The sequence below is a fragment of the Scleropages formosus genome, chromosome 1 (assembly GCF_900964775.1).
Source record: "Scleropages formosus chromosome 1, fSclFor1.1, whole genome shotgun sequence".
Lineage (NCBI taxonomy): Eukaryota > Metazoa > Chordata > Actinopteri > Osteoglossiformes > Osteoglossidae > Scleropages > Scleropages formosus.
The window spans coordinates 48,388,221-48,416,207 of NC_041806.1; the positions used below are offsets into that span (position 1 = coordinate 48,388,221).

General features: G+C 41.6%; 2 protein-coding genes across 4 annotated transcripts in view; both read right to left on the reverse strand.

The window, feature by feature from the left end:
* Nucleotides 1-8,837, reverse strand: part of opn5 (opsin 5) — a 35,776-nt gene extending 26,939 nt beyond the window's left edge. The window contains exons 1-2 of one of the 3 annotated variants that reach the window (XM_018736936.1): nt 8,041-8,125; nt 7,514-7,586 (exon numbers count right to left, since the gene is read on the reverse strand). The gene's annotated coding sequence lies outside the window, so the exon portion shown is untranslated. Of the gene's footprint in view, nt 1-7,513; nt 7,587-8,040; nt 8,126-8,830 lie in introns of those variants that run through there. The other 2 variants (XM_018736938.1, XM_018736937.1) reach the window with 2 other exon arrangements.
* An 11,628-nt stretch (nt 8,838-20,465) lies between these two features.
* The window catches only part of cd2ap (CD2-associated protein), a 34,050-nt gene continuing 26,528 nt past the window's right edge, over nt 20,466-27,987 (reverse strand). The window contains exons 14-19 of the mRNA XM_018736981.2: nt 26,432-26,541; nt 24,910-25,025; nt 24,623-24,688; nt 23,215-23,426; nt 22,962-23,025; nt 20,466-22,449 (exon numbers count right to left, since the gene is read on the reverse strand). Of these exons, the coding sequence (XP_018592497.1) occupies nt 22,408-22,449; nt 22,962-23,025; nt 23,215-23,426; nt 24,623-24,688; nt 24,910-25,025; nt 26,432-26,541 (610 nt within the window). The 3' untranslated portion in view covers nt 20,466-22,407. The remainder of the gene's footprint in view (nt 22,450-22,961; nt 23,026-23,214; nt 23,427-24,622; nt 24,689-24,909; nt 25,026-26,431; nt 26,542-27,987) is intronic.

Sequence of the window (27,987 nt, forward strand, 5' to 3'; positions counted from 1 at the left end):
CCTTTGCTCCATGAAAATAAAACGAAATCACGTAAACTCTAAGCTGTTTGCTGTATCCAACAGATAACAGGAATTTGCCTCTGAATTCCTTTTAAATCTTCATGTTTCTTTGACAGAATGGTTGGTAGCTGAGGTCACAAAGTTAATATAAGAAAATAACAGATTTACTCAATTTTTGCTGCAGAGAAGTCCAATACGTGAACTGTCTTTTCACGTCATGTTCACGATGCTCTCTGACCTTGAGTTAACCGATGTTTAGAGCCTTTAAATGTCATCGAGGTATTTATAAAGCTGTTACTAACAGGGTATGAAAAAAAATACATATAAATGCCAAACTGAATAAAAGGCCTAAATCAAATGCTTATACGACACGACAACCTGTGAAGCGGATCAAACTGGAGATGGTGTGAAATACTGCGGGATACCCTTCTACAAACTCTTAACCAGCTACCATTTGCTTAGTCGTGTAAATTAATCATAGGAGTGACCCTTATGAGAGGGTTCTCATAAGGGTCAATCCTATGAGGGTTCTCAGGGTTCTCAGGGTTTTCTGTTTAAATGCCGAACAGAACAGCGGGGTTCGTTCTTCCCAACCGAAGTGAACGGGTTTTCTTTGTCCTGTTCTTTATGTCCTTCACAAGTACTTTCTTTCTCAAACTAATATATAGCAGCTGATTCCAGAAAGGGCCACAAGTAGTGTATTTATCCGACACTTCTCTAAAGTGACATGAGGCTTGTACACTAAGCCCCTTAAAGTGATTTATCTATTTACAGAGCTGGGTAATTTTTACTGTGTCAGCTCAAGATATGTACCTAGATCAAGTGCATCAAGATCAGAGATTTGAACCCCAGTCCTTCAAGCACAAGGCAAGGGCTCTGACCACCTTGTCACCTGCTTACCAACTCCGAAGTCTGGAAAATGTTGCTATAAATGGAGTCAGAATATAATCTCTGATGCTGATCTCTGAAATTCATGTAAGGTATAAATATTCATGCACTATAACTTTAAGATCACGCCCAGACAAACCTTTACACAGCTACTCCTGTAATGTAATGTCAGGAATCGTCGATATTTTGATAAAGTTTTAAGTGGTTACGCGTGTGATGAACATTGTTCATATGGTGGAAAGAAACAAACTAGTGCACTTAAGAATCACACGTCTGCATCTAAGTGTCTCTTTCTGCTAATTTAATGCACGCATTGTATTTTCTATGAGATGTACGTCGCTTTGGAGAAAAGCATCTGCTAAATGAATAAATGAATAAACGAATATGTAAAACGGGGAAATTTATAAAAACGTCACTAAGTCAATGTGTGTCAAGGAACTGCTCCATTCAAACTGAATCCACTGAGGTTAACGGAGAAGCAGCGGGAGGCTTCACCCCAAATCTCAGCGCCTCACAACTATAGCCCCTAGAGGAGAAAACCTCCATGCCTTACCCAGGTCATAAGGCAGAAACAGAGAACATTATAATAAATCATAAGACCAAAAATCGTTGGTCGTGAGACGTATAACGTTTGTAGCTATGCCGAAAACTTTATATACTGATCTTAGATGTGGAAAAATAAAATGAAATAAATAGCATTATGCACATTAGATGTGAATAAATATAACAAAATAAATCTCCTAGTGTCCCTCAAGACTTTAACCAGGAATCTTCACTGTACAAGCAAAATGTTTTGCTTCAAACTTTTTAGCTATACTTAATAACTGAACTTAAACAGAAGCTAGAAAATAAAAGGAGTTACTTTAAAGCAGAACTAATGCGATGAAATGCACGGGAACATGACATCGTAAAAATCTAAAGGGGGGAAAAATCAACAGTAATATTGCATATTTTGTAAATTCAGACTTAGACAACGATTACGCAGTTTTTTATTCCATTAAGAGGTTTCAAAGCTAATCGCGCACTACGTCACACAGACCCAACTTGTTTCTGAGGAATTCCAGTCATGATGACCACTGAAATCAGTGTGTCAAACATTCAACAGGAACACGAGATGTGAGATGAGGAATAAGCATGTTGTAAAGAAAACCCTCTGGAACATCTGTGGACAGCAGATCTCAGTCATTACAGGGATATAGAGAATAAGGCAGCCATTGCAGAGCCTCGCCATTACGGCACATCACACTGGCTTACGTATCCGCAGCCGTTGGGCAGAATCTGCAGCCGTCAACTTTTTCGGCAGAAACCGAATCCCCACGGTGCTCATAGGAGGAGGTCAGCCACATTCTGTCATGGTGGACTAGCTCATGATAAGTCCAGAAGGAGGCTTGAACACATCTGACAGCTGGAATAAAACACACGGGAAGGAACAGGGAAACTCTCCAAACCAGGTTGGGGATGTAGGAACTGGCAATCCGCTCAACTGAGGACCCAAAAGTTAGACCCAACAGCACAGTCCAAGAGGAAGAATCTAGCTGTAAGATTCAAGACTCAAACATATATTTAATGTTTCCATCCATCCATCCATCCAATTTCCATAACCGCTTGTCCCAAATAGGGTCGTATTGATCTGGAGCCTATCCCGGAGGCATTGGCACAAGCCTGAGGGCATGTGATACGCCCTGGATGGGCCACCAGTCCATAGCAGGGTAGCCCTCACACATACAGTCACTCACCCATTCACACAGTAAGGGAAATTTAGCATCACCAACCAACTTTAAGTGCATGTCTTTGGTCTGTGGCAGGAAATCTTTAATTTCAGATTTGTACACTAGCCTATTCACTACAGCATTTACTTATTTATAAAGCTGGGTAATTTCTACTGTGTCAGTTGAAGTGTAAATGCCTTGATCAAGAGTAGGGATTCAAATTTGTGTCCTTTGATTGCCTCATTTTGCATTTAGCTGTCATTTTTATACATAAAAACCATAAGCTTCATAACTTTTTACCTGTATATGGCAAGATGGTCAACATGAAAAGTAATCAAACATCTAAACTACATAAACATATAAACTGTTCTATATAAACAATATGTTGTTGAAGGGAAATTATTCTTTTTTTGCTGTTAACAAGGTGTGAACTTGTCTCATTGACTAACTTAACGTCCATCTGCTTGTCCTCAGAAATGAAGCTTTTTAGTTTCCTGCGTGAATATCTCCTTTCTTGGGAGATGAGAAGTTTCGTTACCCAGAAAAGCACGATGTTATCAATACAGTAAGTTTTTTTGGAGTGTGAAAGAAACATTTAGCTGTTCGCGATTCACACACCTCTCACTGAGAGCAAAATGCACTTCAGCTGATCATCATATTCAGTAATGTAATAATGTCACACCACCAAGCTGATATCAGTTCTGATATGATTTATATTGTTTGAAAGTTAGTGGGGGGGGGGGGGGTTTGCAGTTTATTTGCAGGTTGAAAATATAATACACGGTCAGAAAATTTATCGTGTTGCCATAAAGTACAGAAAAGTTCAAACGAATGTTAGAGACACATTAATATTTACCATTATTTGCATGATGATTTTTTTTCTAAGGATATTTATAATGCTGGATTTGTATATGAAGTTACTTACAGTGATTTACCTATTCATACTTTTTACTGGATCAATCCAGCATAAATTGATCAAGGGTACGAGAGCAGAAACAGGATCTGAAACCTGGCCCTTCAAGTGGAGAGAAGCAGCTCTAACCAGTACGCCACCTGATGGCTCCTGGTGCAGCAACTGTGACAACAGCTATCGAATTCTTAAGCATAAATTTTCTATAATCTTTATGAATTTAGTCAGTCTTATTACAGCACACAGGCTACGATTTCACACGTCTTTACCATGGAAAACTGCCCTGGGTAATTGTCACATTAAATATTTAACTTTTTACATAATTAATTTTTGTTATCCGCTCATTTATTATGGTTGCAAAATGAGTAAAGCTCTGAAGCCCAGAATGTTTAAAAAACATAATTTTGTAGAAGTGAATTAATTACTGCCGTTTTGCCTACACACCATTTCGAGACCCATACCTGTAGGGTCTCCAAGAAGCATTAAGCGAAAACAATAAACACAACCCAAGCTACAAGGGCAACGCTAAGGTATGAGTTTTAGTTTAGGGTTTTGTATGTTAGGAAGTTTAAATTTGTTTTGTTTGTTCTGCATTTTAAAATTTTTCGACAACCATTAATTCTGCAAAGCCAAAGCAATATAACAAAGTGACTCCTTCATCTGAACCCTGACATCTTCGATGATAACAGCAACCTAAATTTATCCTGAATGACCACCATCAATCACTTAGAGCCCGAGCGCCTAAGAAAAGAATTAGCACAATAATTTGGCGATGCTATTTTAACGCAATTTGCCACGCGATTTTCGTGGAAAAACCCAAAAGTGCGACAGAGCTCAGAAATGCAGTTAACTGTACAAAAATGCAGCGACTCCCACGAGCACCTAAACTTTTGAGGATGAATGTATCTAGAATGGACTCACTTTCACACAACTGAGATTTATTTTTCTACATATTCCTTTTCCAGGTTTAACACTCACACACATTTTCAGAACCGCTCATCCCATACAGGATCGCAGGGAACCGGAGCCTACCTGGTAACAAAGGGCACGAGGCCAGAGGGGAAGGGGACACACCCAGGACGGGACGCTAGTCCGTCGCAAGGCACCCCCAGCGGGACTCGAACCCCAGACTCCCCGGAGAGCAGGACTGTGGGCCAACCCACTGCACCCCCAGTGGTTTAAGACTCCGTTTACATTATTCATCCAACAATAATCCATGCTTTACATGGCAACTGGAGAAGAGCAGATGAGGATGAGTTCTTATGGACCCACTGTTGCAGTCTTCGGCGGACTTCATAAGCACTCGTAAATTACAAAGCGGAACGTGACGTTGCGGAAGATCTCTGTGATACATCATCAGTGAGAAAGAAACACGGAATTAATAGGCCCCATTTACAGTGTTCTGCGTAAATGAATGAAAAATGCATTATTAATATTTCATGTGGTGACTAATCAGCATAACAGCAGTTGATTTCACCAGAACAGTTCTGGTTTTACCACTGGATATTCCAGCCTTGGCAGAATCAATATAAACAAGAAAGACTGAACTGAAATGGCACAATTTGGCTTTACAGAACTTTTCTAGCTATTAAACTCACTTTATCTGAGCAGATGATTTAGCTCGTATAGAAGTTAAGATCTTAAAATACATTATACAAGTCAAGCAGAAAATAAACAGTAAACTGGATTTATAATGATTCAAGGTGGAATTTTATGCTTTCAAAACTCATTGGGTCAATTTTTCCACATACTTAATATGACAGACTGAATGGTAATGACTCAGAGATGAACCAAGCAAAAGTACAATTTGCGCTAACAGTGCACAGGGCATCGTCTTTTGTTGGTTATATTCTTATCCAAACACTAAGGAAACCTAAACTCATCAAGCCATGAACAGATTCAGAAACAAACATTCACAAATACTATACGCATCAAATATCCAATCAGTTTTTTTCCCAAACGGATCTGACCAAGAACTTGGAATTCATTTTAAATGAGAATAATAATACCCCCAAAAAAATGAATTTGATGAGAGATGTTTCCATGCTGTAATTTTATGCTGAAGGCCATCTCTACATTAGATTTATTCAGCAGACACTTTTCTCCAAAGCAGCTTCCAATGAACTCTATGTGGTGTTATGAGCCTACACACCTTATTCACTGTGGTGACTTACACTGCTAGATACACTACTTACACTGGGTCACTCATCCATACATCAGTGGAACACACACACTCTCTCTCTCTCTCTCTCTCTCCCTCTGTCACTCACACACTGTGGGTGACTTAGAGTCACCAATCCACTTGAACAGCATGTCTTTGGACTGTGGGAGGAAACCAGAGCACCCAGAGGCCATACAAACTCCACACAGACTGAGCAGGGATGGAACCTACATCATCAGGCACTGTGAGACAGCAGCACTACTCACTGTGCCACCATGCCACTTGCCTCAACTGTCCCCACTGAAACAAATACCTATAGTATAAATCAGAACATAAACCTGCTCTGCTTATGGTATAACTGTACAGTTATTATAAGTGCATCATGTGCAGTTAGAGTACAAAGATGTTTCATGTACACTGTATGGGCACTGGGAAACGTGAGCAAACAGAATGTGCTCTGTGAGGTTATCTGCGGGCGAGAAATGAAACCATTGCCAAGGAAGATGGCAAAATTTAAAGGAATAAGCAAAGAAGATACCCTGTGGTGCAGAAGAGTGACTTGTCCCTCATACACATCAGCATTGTGAAAACACCTCTTTGTGGAGTCAGTTCTATTTATTAGAGAAAAAAAGAAAGAAAAGAGCTGTGGCTTTTTATGGTGAATATCAGAGCTGAGTATGAACTTTTATCGACATCTGGGTCCTTTGCATCCTAAACACAGCTCACTGCATCCACTGCACTGCTTCTGTAACAGCTCAACAGCGAGTCGATATATTTGAACACCCCTTTTTGACAAGACAGGCACAGCTGACACATCGAACAATAGACAAAGAGAGACGCAAACCTTCTTCACTTCATTCACAGTCTAAATCTTGATTATTTAATTTTTCCCTATATTCACTTTAGTCCAGATTATAAAAGCTTGATACGTTCTTGCAAGATGACAAGTAACAGGCAATTTTTAAAGCATTATTAACTTCCTTCTCTTGTCACTTTGAGTCAACATAAAGAGCCAAGTTGCCAGTTATAAAAACCAGCCACTAACCGCTGTTTTTTCAGGCTGAGGCTCAAAAGCAGTCTGCAGCCTTTTTTAGAATTGGTTTTATTATAATGTTTCTACTATTGTTATTTGTTACACGTGTCTCTGCTCCAGTTCTTGTTTACGTAACATTTTCCCCCAAAGCCACTTACAATGTGAAGGTACCTAAACTTACTGACTCATCTATACAGCTGGGTAATTTTACCGGAGGAATGCGGGGGTAAGCATACCTTACACAAGTGTGTTACAGGTGGAGGTGGCACAGCAAGCGGTGCTGCTGTCTCACAGCACCTGATCCCCACTCAGTTTCTGTGGAGTTTGCATGTTCTTTGGGTGCTCTGGTTTCCTCCCACATTCCAAAGGCACTCTGTTGAGGTTCACCCATAGCGTGTGAGTGAAAGCGAGAGAGCGTGTTCCACTGATGTATGGATGAGTGACCCAGTCTAAGCAGTGTATCTAGCAGTGTAAGTCACTGTGGCGAATAAGGTGCGTGAGCTCATAACACTACATAGAGTTCAGTGGAAGCTGGAGAAAAGCGTCTGCTGAATAAATAAATGTAGGGGGGATTTGAACCTGCAACCTCTGGGTGCAGCGTGTTACCAGCTGCCTCCTTTTCCACTTAAGTTAAGAGACACAAAGTGAAAGGAGCTCACAAAAAGCACTCAAAACGCAGTGACAGCTTCACCCTGTTCTCATCAAGGAAGAGCAAGAGGACCTGCGCTACCAATCCTGCTACTACTAGCACCTCCGCATCCCGTAACACACGGTCCCCAGCAGAGCCGAGGGACACAAACACAGTCCATTACCTGGACGGAGGTGTCCAGCCGCGGTCCGCTGTCGTGGGAGGTTAGCGCAGGCGGAGCTCCGAGATCCTTCAGCCTGCGCGCAACCCAACGTGGTGCCACATGATTTGGAAATTAATAACCATTCATCAAAAAGAGCAGTCTTTCTTTCTTTCTCTCTCTTTCTTTCTTTCTTTCTTTCTTTCTTTCTTTTTCTTTCTTTCAGTAGCCTGCAATAGAGACACTTCTGAGGCTTTCGGGGACTCCGCGGGACACAAGTGACAGAGCGGATGAAAATATTCCCGGTGCCAATAGTTGATACAAATTATTGGGTCCGTTACGCGGCCGCAGCCCACGCACTTTCTATAATGATGATGTAACTGTATTTAAAATATTCTGGAAAAGACGCGCACTTTGAAGGAATTATTATCCGCTTCTCCCCATTTATTTATTCACACTACCCATGAATCATGATGATTTTATATTTATAATAATTATTCAAAATTAAAGCTTAAATGCATAGTAGACACAGATAAACACGGACTGCTTACTTTAAGTATGTCTTTTCCGTATCGGAAGTGTTCATGGAAGTTTTTTTTTTCTTTTTCTTTCTTTCTTTCTTTCTTTCTTTCTTTGTTTCTTTCTTTTCTTTCTTAATTAAAAGTTCTCCAGTGAATTTATTTCTTTTTTATTCGCGTCTGAGGTCTTGCTCCCGCCCGGCTTCTCTATCCTTTGGGATTGCGAGGTATAAAAAGGAGCGGGGAAGAAAAGCAAATAAAAAACAGAAAAAAAAAAAAAGAAAAAAACGTGCAATGATTGCAAGCAATGTTACACAAAAAGAGGCAAAGTGAGAGAAAATGATACGAGGCAAATGGAAGAAAGTGGCAGGGTGTCGACTGCTCTGTCTGTGAACCCGCGTCTTTCACTGCTCCCAAGTTACACACCCTTGTGTGTTTGAGTGTGTGTGTGTGTGTGTGCGCGCGCATGGTCATTAAGGTCCACCAAAAGCTGAAAGTGACACACAGAGGGGAGAGTTGTGGTGTGATGATGATGATGATGATGATGATGATGATGACGATGGTGATGATGATGATGAGGAGCAGGAGCAGCAGTCCTGAGTGCCCCCCACCCGCAGCACATTCTTCTTACGAGTGAAGTGAAGTGAAGTGAAGTGAAGTCCCCTGCAGCGCAGCCACGTGACGGTCTGATGTTGTTAACAACGACCCAAATAAGATAAACACTGTTGTTTGGTTTACTGGCGATCATTTGTACCTGCAGAAGCTCCTCCGAGGTGTTCAAGAGCAAAAAGGGAAAGTAAAACACAGTAATAATAACACGAACCTCTAGAAGTGCTCCAACATCCTGCCGTCCGCTCCTCCGGGGTTTCCTCTCTCTCCTCCTCTCTCTCTCTCTTTCTCTCCTCCTCTCTCCCTCCTTCTTTCCCTCTCTCTCTCTCTCTCTCCCTTTCTCCTCCTATCTCTCTCTTTCTCTCTCTCTCTCTCTCTCTCTCTCACTCTCTCTCTCCTCCTCTCTCCCTCCTTCTTTCCCTCTCTCTCTCCCTCTCCCTTTCTCCTCCTCTCTCTCTCCCTCCCTCTCTCTCTCTCTCTCTCTCTCACACACTCTCTCTCTCGCTCTCTTTCTCCTCCTCTCTCCCTCCTTCTTTCCCTCTCTCTCTCCCTCTCCCTTTCTCCTCTCTCTCTCCCTCTCACTCTCTCTCTCTCTCTCTCTCTCTCTCTCTCTCTCTCCTCCTCTCTTCCTCCTTCTTTCCCTCTCTCTCCCTCTCCCTTTCTCCTCTCTCTCTCTCTCTCTCCTCCTCTCTTCCTCCTTCTTTCCCTCTCTCTCTCCCTCTCCCTTTCTCCTCTCTCTCTCTCTCTCTCTCTCTCTCTCTCTCTCTCTCCCTCTCCCTCTCTTCTCCTCTCTCTTTCCCTCTCCTGACTCTCTCTGTCTCTCTCTCTTTTTCTCCTCTTTTTCTCTCCCTTCTCTTTCTCTCTCTCCCACTCCCCCACCCCTGACACAAAATGCACTCTTTGCGCTCAGATGCGGCGGATCGATGCCCACCTCACGCGCAGCCCGTCCTGCCTCCTACCCCCTGCAGGGTGGGCTGAGGGATGAGATCGAGGGCATGCTCTTCCGGCAGCCTTGATCGCCCTGCTCCTGCACAACAAACTGTCACTCCCTTCCCTAACTGACGCCACATGCCTCGTTCATTAGGCAATTAAAGGCACTTCCTTGTGGATGGAAACGATGGGCACTCGTCAACAGAGTGGAGAATGTTGGTGGTGAAGGGCCCCCATAGACCAGTTCTCCCCAATCGTCACTGCCCCACACCGCTGCCCTGTACGCTCCAATACCCACTATACCCTGGTAGACCCCTTACCCCAGCACAGCACTGCCCTCTACCCTCAAGCGCCCTTTTCTCAGTTCGAGTCCAGATCGTATCACCCAGGCCCTTGGAGAACAGAGGAAGAAACAAAGGACGGAGGCAGAGGTGTTGTTTCACTGAAGCAGATGTACTGCAGGCCCTTTTCACTGAAAGTGTTACTGTAAAACAGAAGCTACTCTACATTAGATCAGCGTCGTCGCTGAAGTAACAAGTAACAGCTCTGAGAAACACATAGAAGCTCATTCACATGAGGGAATGGTAAATGGTGCAAAGAGAGAAAACTGGATACATCTCTTTGTGAGGAAATGGTGTAAAATTACAGTAAAAAGTACTGTACAAATCCCAGATTACACATTGTATTTCATCGGTGTTTCCAACGACACTGGAGTGAGGAAAAAAAACTGCAAAAAATAATAGAGCAAAAGGGGAGTACATGAATTAGTACATATTTACACATATCATCTGCCACCATTTACATTTACTCATTGAGCTGACACTTTCTCACAAAGCAGCTTACAATATTAACCTACAGTAAGTACATTTATGTAGCCATTTATAGAGGTGGGTAATTTTACTGGAGCAATTTAGAGTAAGTGTCTTGTACAATAGCACTAGAGCTGGAGGTGGGATGTGAACCTGCAGTCTTTGGGTCAAAAGGCAAAAACTCCAACTACGCTACCAGCTTCCCCAATCACTGCCTGCCCAATGCACTGCTGATCTGTGGGAGGAGAAAAGGAGCATCTAGAGGAAACATACCTAAAATCTAGTTCAATATATAAAACCACACACACACACACACACACACACACACATTTTCAGAACCGCTTGTCCCATACGGGGTCGCCGGAGCCTACCCGGTAACACAGGGCGTAAGGCCGGAGGGGGAGAGGACACACCCAGGACAGGACGCCAGTCCGTCGCAAGGCACCCCAAGCAGAACTTGAACCCCAGACCCACCGGACAGCAGGACTGTGGTCCAACCCACTGCGCCACCACACCCCCCTCAATATATAAATATATTTTCCATATTCAAACATTTGGGATCAACAATCAACAACAAGGGATTCATCAGTCAAGAGACAGAGGAGTGACTGGCCTTAGGGACAGCAGCAGTGAAAGATCTGGAAAGGTCCTCAATGTGCTAACATGTCCACGAGAATGACGACTGTATTTTCAACAACGCTCTATGAACGCGAAAGCTGGACATTGAAGAAGCAGCACTGGAAAAAGTTGGACTCCTTTGACCTGTGCTTTTGGACACTTTTAAGGGCCCTATGGATGGCCAGTAAAAAAACACAGTTGGATCAAGTCAAGTAGTTTTATTGTCATTTCAACCATATACAGCTGGTACAGGCTATAGTGAAAAGAAACAACTTTCCACCAGGACCATGGTATTACATAAAACAACACAAAGCTGCCTACACAGGTCTTCATAAAGTGCACATAAACAGCACAGTAATTACACACACTGTCTGAAACCGCTTATCCCAAGCAGGGTAGCGGTGAGCCGGAGCCTAACCCGGCAACACAGGGCATAAGGCCGGAGGGGGAGGGGACACACCCAGGACGGGACGCCAGTCTGTTGCAAGGCACCCCAAGCAGGACTCGAACCCCGGGCCCACTGGGGAGCAGGACCCAGTGAAACCCACTGCACCACCATGCCCCCCCCACATACGGTAATTAACAAAACCATAAACACAGTAAAAAAAAAAGAAGACAGTACAATAGAATAATAAATACTATAGATATAAATATACTAATTGGCAGCCAAAAATATAGTTGGTCAGTACAGTATCGTGGAATGGTGTTCAGCTGAGTATGGATGTGTGGGTTGGTGTCAGTCCAGTCCCTGAGTATTGCGGAGTCTGATGGCTTGGGGGAAGAATCTGTTACACAGTCATGAGGGCCTGAATGTTTTGGTACCTTTTTCCAGATTGCAGGAGGGTGAAGAGTTTCTATGAGGGGTGCCTGGGGTCATCCACAATGCTGGCGGCTTTGCGGATGCAGCTGCGTGGTGTAACGGCGATGGAGGGAAGAGAGACCCCGATGATCTTCTCAGCTGTCCTTGCTATCCTCTGCAGGTTTTTGGGTCAAGTCAGGCCACAACATTCACTGGAAGCTCAGATGATGGGACAGAAGACACCGTACTAAAGACACGACACGAGAAGATCGCACTGTCTCAAAACGACAGTAATTCTTAGAAAAGTTAGAGGAAAGAGGAGGACAAACTGAAACCACATGGATGGACTCAGAAACAGTGGACACGTCCTTTTCAACACTAATAACACAAACGGGGGAGGGAACATTCTGGAGGCACTCTACCTGTGTGGTCTTCAAGAATCCACATGGAGTCCACAGCACTTAACAACATGCAAACATGACTTCACTGAGTGCGAGGCAAACGCTTCAACCTCCGAAAACATCTGTAGTTTAAAAACAAATACATTCATCCTCAAAAGTCAACAGGTAGCTCTGGCAGGTAGGTGGCTGGCTGTCATATTTCAGTTTTTGAGTTACAGAGTTACCTTTTGCAGGTGAAAAGTATTTATTCCTCGGCTTTTGAAATCTTGGCTTTGTTGACTGCTGAACTTTAGTTTTCTTTAACTTCCATTCTACTTCTTTTTTTCCTGTTTCAGCCAATGGATCTGGGAGCTCACTGGGGTAACAAGTAGAGTAATGGTTAGTACTGAAGGTCCTGAGTTTGAATCCCACATTTGCTGCTGCTCCCTTGATCATGTTACTTATCCTGAATTACCCAACCAACCAACAAAAGTCAACAACCGCTGGGGTCACAGCCTATCCCGAAAACACAGGGCACAGGGCTGATGGGAGAGGGGAAACACCCCGGACAGGACGCCAGTCCACTGCAAGGCACCCGAAGCTGGACTCAAACCCCAGATCCACCACACACCGGCCAAAACCGCTGTGCCACGGCACCCCCCACCTTACCCAGAACTGACAAAGTAAAAATTACCCAGCTATACAAGCATGTAAAAAATTATACATACTTAGTTCACAAACCTAACCGAGTCACCTTGAAGAAAAGTGTCGGACGGACGAATAGTTTTTTTGTTTTCTTGACTTTGCTCAGTGTGGGATGGAAATCAATAAACACCTAATAAACACCAAAAAGTTCACCCACCGCTTCATCACGCCAAGTCACTGTCCAGACCAGACATCCTCGGGTGTCTTAGTACAATTTTTTTGGGTGCAAAATATCTATTAACACTTGGGTTCTGGTTTAATGGCCCCACAGCTCAACTCTGCAAAGATCTGAGCGCTCAGCCACCCTGGAGTTGGATTCTGTGAAATGCTCCTCACACTTGGGACCTGATGTTGAGTGCATGAAGGTCCCCTGGTCAGACACTCTCAAAGTATAGGTCCTGTGTGTAAAGTTTTTGATCGGAGGGCCGAACGAGAAGTTGGTGCAGTTCTTCGGCGCACTCGTGGGCACAGGTTTTGAGCCCAGAAAAGAATGTTATTACAGAGGAAGTCAGAGCATCTTATCGTCCATTTCATCTAGATGGCTCCAAATCTCTGTGACACAGAGAGGAGTCAAAATCAGAGCAATGAAAGAAGGGACATCACCTGACCGAACTTCTGTACATGTCACTGTTGCAAAAACACAGCAGAATACATGAAAATACACCAAAATACCTGGCAACATTAGAAAAACGTGTCTGAGGGCGAAATGGCTCCTTTCTTATGTCTATTAAGGATATATATTGTTTTCATGTCATTTCAGTCCACGTAACACAAAAGATATATTGTATTCTACTGGGTTATTCTAACTGTTCTGTTTTTTATAGACACAAGAATGCAGTACAGTGATCAATACAGTAACAATTTCATCTTAGTTATATATTCAGGAAATTAAGGCTGCATTGGACATGGACTGTACAAAATCTGGTTCAAAACACATCCAACCAGTTCTTTCAAACATTTATTCTTCTTGCGTACGACATGCTTACAATGTAGATCAAGCTAATGCATCTGCTGTGAATGCCACAATTTGGTGGCCTTGGCAGGCGTCTCAAGGTGTTCTTATAGAAACCATTTAATAATTTTACAGAAACCATTAAGTGATGCGAATGAAACACGTTTTGTTTTTTTTTTTTTGTTTTTTTGCTTCCTGAGTCTGTCTTTCCATTTATTTATTTGTATTTGTATGTGTGTTTCGAATGAAACGTTTAAGGTTTTGATCAGACGAAGCGTGACTCGATCCTCTGCAGGCATGCCCCATAGCATGATCTCAACCTTTGAGGAATGAAATAAATGCTATTGTCTTCCACATTTGTCCAAAAGACTTACAATGTTAGGTTTGTATACTAAGGCATTTACAGTGATTTACCCATTTATACAGCTGAGAAATTTTAACTGTATCAATTCAGGGTAGGTACACTGAGGATGGATGCACACCTCCTCTAGGGACCCTAGGCTTTCATACAAACCTTTTCTGAGGTTACCTGGGGCAAAAAGGTTGCAAAAATACTGTATAATATCTTCATTCATGGAGCTGATATTCTTATTTGTGCTCATCTGGCGAACCAGTTCTGTCCTAACCTACCTATACATATCAAGAATCTTAGCAAATTCAGCTCACGGACAGCTGGTAGTGTAGTAGTTAGAGCTACTGCCTTTAGACCCAAAGGCTGCAAGTTTGATCCCCACCTCTGGCTTTAGTACCCTTGAGAAAGGTACTTACCCTAAAATTACTCCAGAAAAGAAAAAAAATTACCCAGCTGTATAAATGATTGTAAGCATGTAATAATTTTGACCTTAACATTGTATGTTGCTTTGGAGAAAAGCGTCAGCTAAATGAATAAATGTAAATTATAACAAAGACTTTTTGACTGGCTGTCGGAAAATGTGCTTTCATTTTATTTGAGTCTTTCAAGCTGAGTGTTTCGCATACATGCCAAAGTCAAAGTGGCTTTATTGTCATTTCAATTAGGTACAGCTGGTACAGTATACAGTGAAATGAAACGACGTTCCTCTGGCACCATGGTGCTACATAAAAGAAGAATATATTACGATATATTACAACAATATATTACAATTTATCGAAATAAGGATAATAAATAGAGATGCTGCAAAAAATGTAAACATAATCGAAAAAAAACTGCAAAGGGAATAGAATGGTGTTCAGTTGAGTTGCGTTTCGGAAAAAAAAGGATTCCTGTTACCAGCTGTTACACAGCACAAATTCCCGACTTCATGGACACCTGCTGCCAAAGAGCCAAAGACATCCAAAAGTCCACTGAGCTCAACCCAAACGCCCTGCTCTTCTGAAACGTTACATTTGATTACTAGGATTTGTTGGGCTTTTGCTTAGTGTTTTTTGGCAGTGATTAATATGCTTTAATTCCTGTGATTACATAAACGGATAAAAGAGCCAAAATTAAGCAGACAGAAGTGGCGGGGAGGGAAATTTCTAACACACATCACCAGAGGACAGTTTGATGAAGACTGAAATGCGGCTGCTCAGAAAAGTCTTTGTTCGCATTTAAAGTCGTGAAAGAGAGATTTGGTGCATAGCATGAAAAATTGTTTCCATCCCCAGTGGCACAGAAATACTGAGCTGCTTGGAAAGATAGTTGGATGAGACTGGAATCCAGTCAGTGGTGCAACAAGGCAGCATTCAGTGGCCCTTCACTCAAAGGTTGCGTACAATCAAAGTAGAGTTTGCACCTTGGACGTTTATTTCCTGTAAGTCTAAAGGCTGAATTTCAGACTGATAATATCCAGACTGATCACAATGTGTGAATTAGTGCTAATAAAGAGCATTTGAACCTCAGTAACAGAAGGATTAGATTCTGAACTTACTGAAAATCACACCAAAGTGCCGTGAAGTAAGGAAACACACATTCCTGTTCTTCTTCGACCCGATGGCCGTAGGGCAGCTTCTCTCTCATATGAAAGCTGTCCTTTTTCCAAGAGGAATCGCTTACCATCTCACTGAATTAAAGAAATTCAAAGCAGAGAAACTTCCAGGAATGAACAGGATTCATAAAAAGGAAAATTGTTTATCTCCAGCATTGAGCAACAGGTGATGCTTTGGTTGGAGACCTTGCCTTGCAATTGAAGGACCTTCATTTCAGGCCCCACTCCTGCTATAGTAGATCCTAGATCAAGGCAGTTGTCATGAATGGATGTGGTAAAAATTACCCATAAATAGGAAATGTATTGTAAGGCACTTAAAGTGTGAAAACTTAGCAACATAAGTCATATGCCAGCTGGCTAAATTATGGTTAATAATAATCTCTCCAGACTCCCAAAGAAACTGCTGTCGAAACCAAATTAATTAAGGCTGGTGGGAAAACAGCAGAAGGACAAAATTTGCAATGGAACAGCCATTGCTGCTCTTACTTCAAGTTACGGAAAATAGAAATATCCCACCTCAGTAACATTACTCATTATGACTTTCATACACCTGCCATGAACAAAGTTATTAGAAAGAGTTATTAAATTAAAAGAAGGCCAGAGGCTGGAGAGTTGCATAAATCAGAAATAAACTGGAATACCAGACTTCTTCAGATCTCAGTCACTCTGGGTGCAATTTAATTTGCTCCTAGCAAGACCTGGTTTCCAATTTCAAAAAACATTTGATCCATTTGACCAGCAAGATACCCAATTCTGTAGAAAATCATAAAGCCCTGTAATTGTTTTTTTTTTTTTTGTTAAATTATTTATTCTTGTGGGGGTGTGCAACTACTATACAAAACATCCAGGGGTCCCAAGGAACGGTTTGGGAAGCAGGGTTTCAGGAAACTGGACAAATGGTCTTGTGTGCTCACCAGCGATATGGTCCCACAGGGCTTTCGCACCATCATCTGAAATCCAGCATAGAAGGAGGGAAACGCCAAGTGCTTCATCGCCACTCATGGCAACCGGGAGGTAAAAAAGGGGAGCACTTCCCAAGGAGGACTCTACATTTACACTTTTAGCAGCTGTTTGTTAGACATTTTCCAGAGTGTGAGCTTCTAACGACAAAACTGCATTAGCAAACTCACACTCACACAAACACACACACACACACATAGACACGTAGAAACAGGGGTATGAGGAGAACCTCAGCAAGGCACTCTTGGTCTTTCAAGCCAGATTGTGATGATTCTACCACAAAAAGTTTGGCCGTGATCGTCTTATAAAAAAGACATTTCACATGAAAGGGTGAAGGTGATTGACGATTTATTTCCTTAGATAATGTGTAAAGCTATGAGTACAATTTACGGCTCATACATACCTCTATAGGGCGCAACAGCAGGATCCCTCTCAGGATCTTACGACAGCAGTAGGGCTTTTTGGGGTCCCACTGGGCGTTGGGCTGATCTCCTGCCGTGGTTCCGCCTTCAACCCGTCACCTCCGATCTTGGGGCCCTGGAGACTGACGTGTCCCACCACCCCGTAGGGAGGTCACGGCCCGCCGCAGATTTAATCTTCAACAAGAATTAACTCTGGCTCCTCAATCTGTCTGGGAGACGTACGTTCTACTGAAAACCCCAACCGCATCTGAAACTCACAGTGCAGACACATTCATACCACGTTGTTTAACACATAATACACACACCGCTGTGACCCGGGTGCTAACAGCCCACCCGTTACCACCTCGTTGCGCCATCGAACATGATGTAAAATTCCAAATCATCCTTCTGACATTGAAAATACGTCAGTAAAAAGTGATCAAAAGACCAAGTAGTGATCATACATTTTTATGTGCTTTACCCAATTTGATTTTTGGGAACAGAAAACCATCACATGGGTGAGATGGGGTGAATACAGATGTTGGGAAAGTTTGGAAATGTTTTCTTATGCTGCAAGCTATGGGTCAGTGCAGTGCTTCCTGCACCATGATGCTCCTTCACACGTTTAATTCAAGAATATTTGTTGAAAATAATGGGAAAATCAAATTTAAAAAAGCTAAAATGAAGAAGAATCTTTTGCATTCACCTCTGTTTAGCCCCATTTATTGCTGCAGGATGTCGATGTAACTTCAGGCCTCTCCCACTTGCACCCTCAAGAGGCCACCGTTGTCACATTGCCATGGCGATTAATTATATTATGGAAGGAATTATCTGGACAGTAAGCTGCTTCAGGAGGAGTTTCAGGTGTGAACCAGGTGCTAATTAAAACATATTCGGACACCTGAAGGACCACAGCCCTTGAGACGTTGCTTCTATGGCTGGACAGATCTTCATCACCCCCGAATGAAGATCTAAAACCAACAGAAATAGTCATGGAAAGACCCTAGGAAGCATGGTGGTTATAGCAGCTGCCTTGAAATCAAAGGACCTAGGTTCACATCCTAGCTTCTGCTCCAATACCCATAATCAAGATACTAATACCCTGAACTGATATAGTAGAAATTACCATGCTGTGTATACTGGTAAATGACTGTAAGTAGGTAAGTGCACATTTTATAATTCACCTTGGAGGACGGGGTCACTTAAAGAAAGAAATAATGAGTCCAGTGAAGGCTTGACTTCTACAGCATTACCGACATATCAGAAACCATCAAGGTCCAACACAATAAGTTACACTAGAGCGGAATTAGAATTTGTGTTGCGCTGGAGGATTTGGCTCAGAACCTGGAACCCTCATAATTTATCTTGCCCGGTTGCTGGATACCATTTATTTTCGCTTCCCTAACACGCTACTCGAAAACGTTCGGACTAATGGCGACGACTTCGGAACACACCTGCAAGCACTTTCGCTGCGAAATGGGGAGGAAACGCTACGGAGCACTGAACAGAAAGCCACTCATCTGGAGATCAGCTGACTCTGTGAGCTGCTAAAGCAGAATTTTTGATCACTGGACAAACACTCTTGAGATCATTCATCTCCTCACCTTTTTGTCTTCTGACCTTTTGGTCCTGCTGGCACATCTGAGCTCACGTTGAAATTTCCTCATTTAGCTTTCGCTTTTCTCCAGAGCAACTCGCAATGATTTCCCCTAGCCCTAACCCATTTACACATCAGTGTAATCTTTACTGGAGCAATTCCAGAGTAAGTATATCAATCAAGGGTACTAGAGCACTAAGCGGGATTAGAAGCTGCGACCTTCAGATCCAAAGGTGGTGGTTCAAACCACTATGGTATCAGGTGACCCCGAAACATACTTAAAAGAAGAAGGAAATCAGCTTAATTTCATCAAGATATGAACGTATGACGTGTCGGGTGCACTGAGGCTCAAAGTAACTAAACGTCAGGACTTAAATTTTCATCAGCAACTCCAGATCAGTTATGGTTCTACCCTATTCCCACAGAGATGGGAAACACCCTGTAATTTCAGTTTAACGTGTTTAGTGCCACTCGGATGTTGCTTTGACCATCACTTTTATGTTTGGGGAGTTTAAAAATAATTTAGAAACCTTTTAGCATCTGAAATTGGTTTTTGATTCTTAGATTTTATGGTGACCTTGTATTCAGAGCCAAAAGGCTGTAATTTTTCATCCATGGTTGTTAAGAAAATTATCATGTAGTTCCAAGACCATGGAAGTAAAGAGCCTTTCTTACATGCAGTTGCATGATGAAGTGCCCATTTAATAAATAATAACTACAAAAAAAGAAAACATTAGCAATAATACTTGGTACACACATTTTTCATTATTTCCGAAGCACCAGCATTGATTACACCCCCGGGGTGTCCAGTTGACACTTGACAGAACTCATATGCCAGGCTTTTTTCTTCTTTTTTTTTTTTTTTTTTTTTAAAACAGATCATAACTTCCACAATTACAGCTCTCGTGATGAAAAACCAAGAAACGTGTAACGAGTTAATGCTTCCCTGTGTAGAAGAGCAGACACAAGTGCCGTGACTCGTGGTTTTACACCGATCGGATTAACTAATAGGAAATGACCACAGGATCAGTTTGTCATCGTTTATCGCTCCTTTCAACAGCTTGTGGGCTAACAGTTGTAAAAAAGAAATAAAAAAAGGTCATGCTCACCAAAATTAGAACCGTTCTGTTTTCAGTCAGCCCTTTTACACAAACGCCTTTTTAGGAGCAAAAAGCAGATCAAGGCGAAAGCAGGAGCCAAACATGCCAAAATCATATGACTTTTCTGCTGAGCAGCTTTGAGCACCGAGCTTTTTGCTTGTATCTGTGAGGCCCCGCTTCGTTTCCGCACCAATTCCCTCAACACGATCCTGCCGAGGCATTATTTTCTGTCACTTGGTAGAACCGTGTTACAAAACCACTGTTTTTTTTCAGTATCATTGCTAATTTCCCTGAGCTCGAGTTGTTTATGCAGTGTTATGTCCCTCGAACCCACCCCCTTTCAACATCTCAAGCAACAACTCTGGCACAATGAATGCTTCTTTCCTTCTCGGAAACAGCCCATTTAACATCCCAGTGCCATCCGGGCAGCAGCCACGTAGCCAGAAGTAGCTGAATTGACAGCATAAAAGCTGCTTCCTAACTGGGATTTGAACCTGCTGCTGTTTTGTTGATATCACATAATCCCGGGGTCTGCAAAACAGAAACGAGCAAGATGCAAATGGTAGGATGTGGACACACAAAACACTAAACCAGTGTGGGAACAAAAGCAAGAAAAAAATAACCCCAAGGTGAGATGGATGTGTAGATAAAGCAGATATTTATTCATCTGTCAAGTCATGCAATTTTACAGCACATGTAAACACAACCATGGTGAAGAGATGTAAAGTATGTGCAGCAAATTTCATGATCTATTTTTTTTCTTTTTTTTAAAAAAAAAAAAAAAAGGAATGTTGTCAGCCAGAGTGAGAACCCCATGTAGTTCCTCCAGACCATCTCTCTCAAACATACATGTATATTTAGCAGCAAATCCATGTGACAGGGGAATGAGGACCTAGACAGAAATGTTGAAATGTGTTTATTGCTTTCAGGGATCTACAAGCCTCTGTCCTTTTGTGAGTTCAGAGTTAAGATCCACTCCAGACATCTCACACACACTCAGTCCCAGACCATGAAGGCATTCCACACTTCTCCTAATGGTTAAATCCTGGCCCTGATTAAAAATTACACTACAAAGTGTACTCACATGAGAAACATTCAGCTTCCTAAAACAGACAGCATAATTTGTGAAAATTTAATGCACATTAAAAAAAAATCTCCAGTAATGAAGCAGTTATTAAAAAAAAAAAAAAAATGAAAATTACTGGAAGAGGTTGTAGTCAAACCGCTAAAGAAAAGGCTGGCTGATGGACTCAGGACATGGAGTGGACCTTCAATTGGAGGCAGAAGTAGCTGCAGTTATGGAGTGCTGCATATTCACAATTGCATATATATGTATCTGGTTTTACACAGTGCCTTTAAAGCAGGAAAACATGGTTTGTCTGCACTAGCTTTTAAATGCAGAGGTGTAGTCAACTTTGTTCGGGCCCCTGACCTTGCCTGTAGGTGGCCACCCATTTTCATCCAAGTAGCCTAGTTTTGTTTTTGCTCCTCAACAGGCAGCTCCAATTCTTGTTCACCAAAGAACTGCCATCTCAGGCAATATCAGTGGGATACATGCATAGATAAGAGTATGTTACCTGACCAGTTCACAAGCTCCGCCCCTTTGTCAAATGTCAATTTTGCACTCACAGCCCACAATTAAATACTGCATTCTAATTGGCAACTGTCTGCTGCTTGGACTGAGGTGGGTACCTCTCTAGGCAGGTTTCAATGCTGTCCATTTGTTGCCAGCATCTTTGCTCTATCCCTGTCAGGCTGACAAACGAAGAACAGTCAGGCGACTGAAGAAATGGGTTTGTGCAAGACAAAAACATGGCTGTCCCTTACCTCTACCCAAAAAACCCAGAAGAAGAACTCTTCAAGTAGGGATGTTAGCTACATCATATAGACAATAAGACTTTGATTATATACATCAATTCTATTGTTTTTTGCAGAGATATCCATCTATGATGAAGACACTTTAAAAATAAGAGTGAGAAAAAGGGGAAAATAAGAAGCACATCAGTGGACTGTAAAAAATATATCACATATTACATGTTTTGATATACAAGCTCCCAATATTAACACACATAATTTCATCAGGCACGAAAGTGTTACCCAGGACAGAGGAATGTTAGAAAAACACATATGCCTTACGACACAGCAACCAAATTCATTACTGCTATGCCAATAAGGGCATGCAAGGTTGCATTAAATATTCCTTCTAAGAGGTTAATTTTTCATTACTGCAGCAATAACATGAGCGTATTATGAACTACCTGCATTTCAAAGTAAGAAGAAAAATATACCTCCCCATCCCTTTATAGACTCAGTAGTTTTGGACGCAGTTGGACATCGGTCAGCATTTGCTGACCGAGGGATCCAGCACAGTAGTTAAGGCCTCAGTTACTGGTTGGCAAAAAAAAAGAGAAAAAAACCCATCTACAACAGTATTTAATTACACCTTTCTGTAGCGAGAAAATCTTATGTGCAAAAAAATAAATTTTTACAAAAGTGGGATAAATTTGAGGATTACTAGAATAATCACACGAACAATGTTTTCATTCTGGTTTTGTGCCCAGCTTGATGGATCCAAGCGGCGCATTATGTAGATCTCACGTTGACTTAATGGTCTTCTTCAATTTTTCTATCTCCATCTGCACAGGGAAACACAAAGCGCACTGAACATTTCGGAGACTGAAAATCATTCCATTGCATTTACTAGAATGAATCATTAAATAAATCCATTATGCAAGGCACTTCTGTTATATAACAGAGATTTAAGGAACACTGCACTTTGACTAGATCCCATCACCTGTCTATGTTTTACTAGAGTCAGTTCAATTGATCAGATGGAATTCCTGTTTCGTGAGAAGAGGAAAAAAAAAAACACCACTAAAACTGTCAACTGCTGTGCAAGAGTACAGCTGTTCCCCTCTGCATCAGCTGCATATGCAACACAAGATACCTGAAATAAAAAGGTGCAGGTGCTACTTCTGTAGGGGAACATATCATGAACACAGACCTTCCTAAGCTGCTTCATAGCTCAGAGTGGGTTCACTGTGTCCTGATAGTTCTTGGGGACTCCCTGAAGGCCTCACTATCTAGACTGCATGGCTTCCAAGTTCTCCTTCTTCCCTTCCCTTGCAGCAAAGTGCCACTGATTTACCTGGAGGGTCATCCTTTTTGACTTCTCCTCATTCAGATCACTCCTCAGGTCAGCAATCTCTCGTCTGCAAGTGAAACAAAAAATTCTTTTATGGTAAGCATAGCAATATGAGCACTCCGAACATGCAGCAATTTGACGTCATGATTCCGGGAAATTTCAGCAAATGTGTTACTACACCCTCTCCTGATGCTGACTAAAGGGGTGGGGGGAGAAGAGGCCATTTTGCCCCATATTATCCCCTTCACAATCTTACGTTTGCTGGGTTTTCAGCAGCTCCACAGTGAGAAGCAGCTCCTTCATCTGGGCCCGAAGATCCTCCATTTCTGAGTGCCTGTCTTCCGTGTTTGATTTGGGCTTCGGCTCAAGCTTGGGTTCTGGTCTGGGATCAGAACTGGGTTCTGGTACGGCACTGCTGTTCAGGCTTGGTTTGTGTGTGAGCAATGAAGAAGCGTTTGATGGAGGCAGCTACAAACACACACAGCGGTGTATTAAGGTGAGAAACTTCACACTATGACCTGAAACGCACAAACAATAAGGTACAACACAGCACCTGGAAGCTATATGCAACTTCTTGGTTCTTTTTCTATTTGCAGTGGACTTTCTACTGATTGTCCTTGTGGCTTTTCTGGTTCCCATTTGGGGGGCTGAAATTCAAAAGGGACCTCTTGATTTGCTGTTGCTGTTTTCTCTGTGATGCCAGAGTTTTCCCTCATAGTCCTAGCTTCCTCACTTGTATTCTGCGTATTAATCTCTGAAGAACTGAGATGTAAAATAAGCTGAGTTTCATTGTCTTCTATTCAAGCTTGATCTTCGGATGATGAAGATCCCTGTCCCTGTAGCTCTTCTGGCTGCGCTTTGGGTGACTGGCTTCCAAATGGAACCTTTTCCTTCTGATTCACTTTAACAGTTGTCTCTGTGATGGTAGATTTTGCTCCCATTGTGTCAACTGCCTCACCTGTACTCTGGGTATTCATCTCTGCAGCAATGACATGAAAAGTACCTTGATTTTCTTTTTCTATTTGTGGGGAACTTTCAACTGATTGTGCCTTTTCCGGTTGTCCTTTGGGGAGCAGACCTCCAAACTGGCCCTTTTCTTTCTGGTCTGACTTTACTTTCTTTTCTGTAATGCCAGATTTTGCACCCATTGTCTCAACTACCTCACCTATACTCTGAGTCATCATCAACTTCAACAGAAAAGAGCCATTAAAAAAAAAAAAAAAGGCTTTTCCTCTGACTAGACATACAGTTTCAGTACCCACTGCTGAATCAGTGAATGTAACAACTGTCTCCTGCTGTAATGTTTATCCTGTTCCTCTAGCTAACCAGAATCATCTGCCATCCTAAGTGGCAGACAATGAGATCCTAATGTAATTTGGTCAACCTTCTGTATAAAGACTTCATGCCAACTGCTAAAATGTTGAGAAAGAAGAGGAATCCCATGCAAAAACTAAAGCAACAGAAGCAGGTTTGGAGAAGCACATATGAGCAGTTCAACAGTAATTTCACACAAAATCCTGCTGGGGACAAAAGAGATAGAATATACATGTCCTATTGTAGCTGACTTCAACATTTTGATTGAAAAATGCAACTAGCCCACAAACACTGAGTGGCAAATGTAGGCAGAAAGTAAAAATTCAAACTTCCTTTTGCATCTGTGTTACCTTTGGCTTTAGGTGCTCTTCGTCTTCCACCTTGCAAGGTTTCTCAACACTGACATCTCTGCTTGGCTGAAAGAAGAAAAAAAAAAGATCAACAAAGTGGAAAAACTAAGGGCCACTCCTGCTGGCGGAGCTACGGAAGTACTTCTGGCTTCCTGCATCTGACAAGATTCAACTACCAAAATGTCAGCACCAAAATAAAGATACTGATTTCTAATGGCATGTGCAGGGCTTTGCCTTGGCAAGTAATCTCCAATAATATGCGCTCCCAAGTTCTCAGAGATTCATACAGAAAAGCCAACTGCAAACTGTCCAGGTAGTCTCCGTCCAGGCATCTTGGGTCGGCTCGCTGTGGGGTGCGAGAGCTTCTCTGAGGTAGAGAGGAAGTCATCAAAGCTCATGAAATCTAAAAAGAAAGAACAACAAAGCAAAGATTTAATAAAAAAAAAAAAAACATTGTGCATTAACAACACTCCTGCAAGCGAAGATAATAAGGAAATTAATCAGTTAACTAACAAGAAATGAATAGAGTCTGTGCTGGTTTATCCTGCAAAAAGTTTCCAAAAGCTGGAAAAGGAAGTCCACCTGTATCTGGCCTGCATATTTCACATCCAGCACCTTCCAAACCTGCCCAGTACCTCTAGATCCTTCTTTCAGATCACTTGTGAAAAAATATCATGTCATGACCCTGTCAACTCTCAGAAGCAAAAAGATGACTGTTATATATTCGATGACACAAAGTGAAAACTTCAGAAGCACACGTGGGAAGCCATCTGCCTGTCACAAACAGGCGTGTGTCACTGACCTTTGGAAGTGACATGTTTTAGCACCTCTTCCTTCACCCTTAATGGTCTATCACATCTAGAGAGGCTCAGCTGTACTTCTTCACACTAATGCACATCTTCCATTTCTCCCTGCTAGTCTCAGCAATCTTGATAAATAAATTGGAAGCACCGTATAATAATTTAAAAATCTCTAAATATAGAAAGAAAAACATCCATCTAACAGTTGACAGAATTACACCATGACCACAAGAATAACAAAGAGTTAAATTTAAAAGGAATTGCTTTGTTGCCTTTTTCCCTTACAGCACAGCACAAAAATTAAGATTTTTATCATAATGCTAGAAATTGTTCCGACATTGTTCCACATCTTAAAGCTAAATGAAATATCTTTAAATGAAAATAATAAATCAGAAATGACAATACAGCCTCATTACTGGCCGTAGTGAAAACAAAGGAAGTCACCAACGCAGAATAAATATGTTTTTTTTTTTTTTTTTTAAGCAATGTAATTGTTAATATTCTCTAGAATACAAGAAGAAGAAAAAAAAAAGAACCACTGGTATATATTTTTTCTTGAAAGTGTCCAAAACACTAAAGATTCCTGGAGTCCTAACAAATATTCTTTTGTCACAAATGTACAGAGTAAGAGACAAAAACAGGCATCCTTTAAAAGGGGCTCTGAGGGTCCCTCTCTCTCCCTCTCTCTCCAAAACTTGGTGCAATACCGTGATTTTGTCGGCAGCAGAAATCATGCTCCCCTCAGCCATGGACCAACAAGTACTGTTCAGCGGATGCGCTTCAAATGCAAGGGTTTAAATGCTCTAGATAGAGAGAGCAAGGCCTGAGGTTTCAGGCAGCTGATTACCTGACTTCTTGATCATCCACAGTTGTCGAAACAAAAATGGGATGTTAACGGAAACACCACTTCCCTGAAAGACTGCGTTAAATAATTCTTCTGTAACAATTTGGATTGCTTTATGAAACATTATCATGGGATCAATTGCAGTGTCCCCACTGCTTACGGTACCTGTTTCTGCAGCTTTCTCCCCCCAGTCCCCTGATAGGGTTTTTGGTTTGCTGGGTAATGTTGGTTCAAAGTCAGACTTTGGTCGAGGGGTGGGTATCTCTCCATTGGACCTGGAAGAAAAAAATAATTTTGTATGATTCAATAAGAAATTCAATAAAATCAGGCACTGCAAAATAAAAACAACAAAAAAAAAAAAAAATCATGCAGTATGTAATATGTATGTAATCATGTAATATGCTTATGTGAATATTAACAATAAGAGAGCAGACTGGTAATCTTAGGTAGTTAAGTTTGAAGTTTAATTTTTGGTGCAAACTAAATGCCTCAACACATTGATTATTATAGTTGTATTCCTATTCAGAGTTTTTTGTAACTATTCACCATGAATAATATCCAGTTGCTTGTTTGACTTAAAAGATGTATAACAAACTGTACCTTTATAATACAGGCAGTCCCCAATGATTATGAACGTCCAACTTACATACAACCTGTACTTATGAATCACCCCCTTACTAACCAAAAGTTGATAGGACAGACTCCCTTCTTTTCCTGTTAACAATGTCTTGTGTTACTGTATTTGGCTTTAATTTTTTTTTTTGTTTTTACCCTCCTAACCATGGCACCAAAGTGTAAATGTTATGCAAGTGATGCTGATGCATCCATAAAATAAGAAACTATCACGATTGAAACTAAAAAGTAAATAATAAGCAAAAGGTAAACCACCAACGAAGAAAGGAAAAGCAAAGTTTCTTTAACGTTCCGCACGCACGCACTCCCTCTCTGAGAGAGCACTCGGTTACAAAAGACATTTCTTCCCATTTCTGGAGTCCCGCTGCCGATTTTACCCCCGACCATGAGAACACGTCTAGTCCTTCGATTTTGAATAAACGATCCTGTACTTGGGTCCAGTCTCCTCCGTGTCCTCTGTTCATCACAATAGTAACATTTATTATCTCTTTTTATGTCGCTATTATAAATGCTGTAGTTACATTTATTCATTGAGCAGACTTTTCTTCAAAGCAACGTAAATCTCATATCATTACATTGTATTATTATTATTATTATTATTATTATTATAACTGTATTGTTATACTAAAGATGGTTTAGTGTATCTGAAGTGTTTCTTTAATGGTTTTTATGCATAGAAAGGTACATGATATACGATATGCTAAGTCAAGCATTTGACAAACTGACATATATATCCACCATGCCTAACTGTTCCGACTTGCGTTAAAATCCGATTTAAAAGCAGACTGAGGACATGGAACTCATTCGTAAGTCGGGGACTGCCTGTATAAAACTTTCATGGCTTCCTTTTTTTGCGAATTAAATTGCAAAGTAATATTATTTGCAGTATAACAGCACTGATCCGTAAGACTGTCTTAACAAAAGAAACAAGACCAAGTATCAGGAATCTTCTGGACATAAATACTGATGTGAAGACGGGCTACTTCGACCAGTAAGTCAGGACTTACAGCACAACTGCTTTTTCCACCCCATTCATACATCTGAGGAATGTGGCTTCTGAGAAAATCTTCAATTCACATGACCCTGAG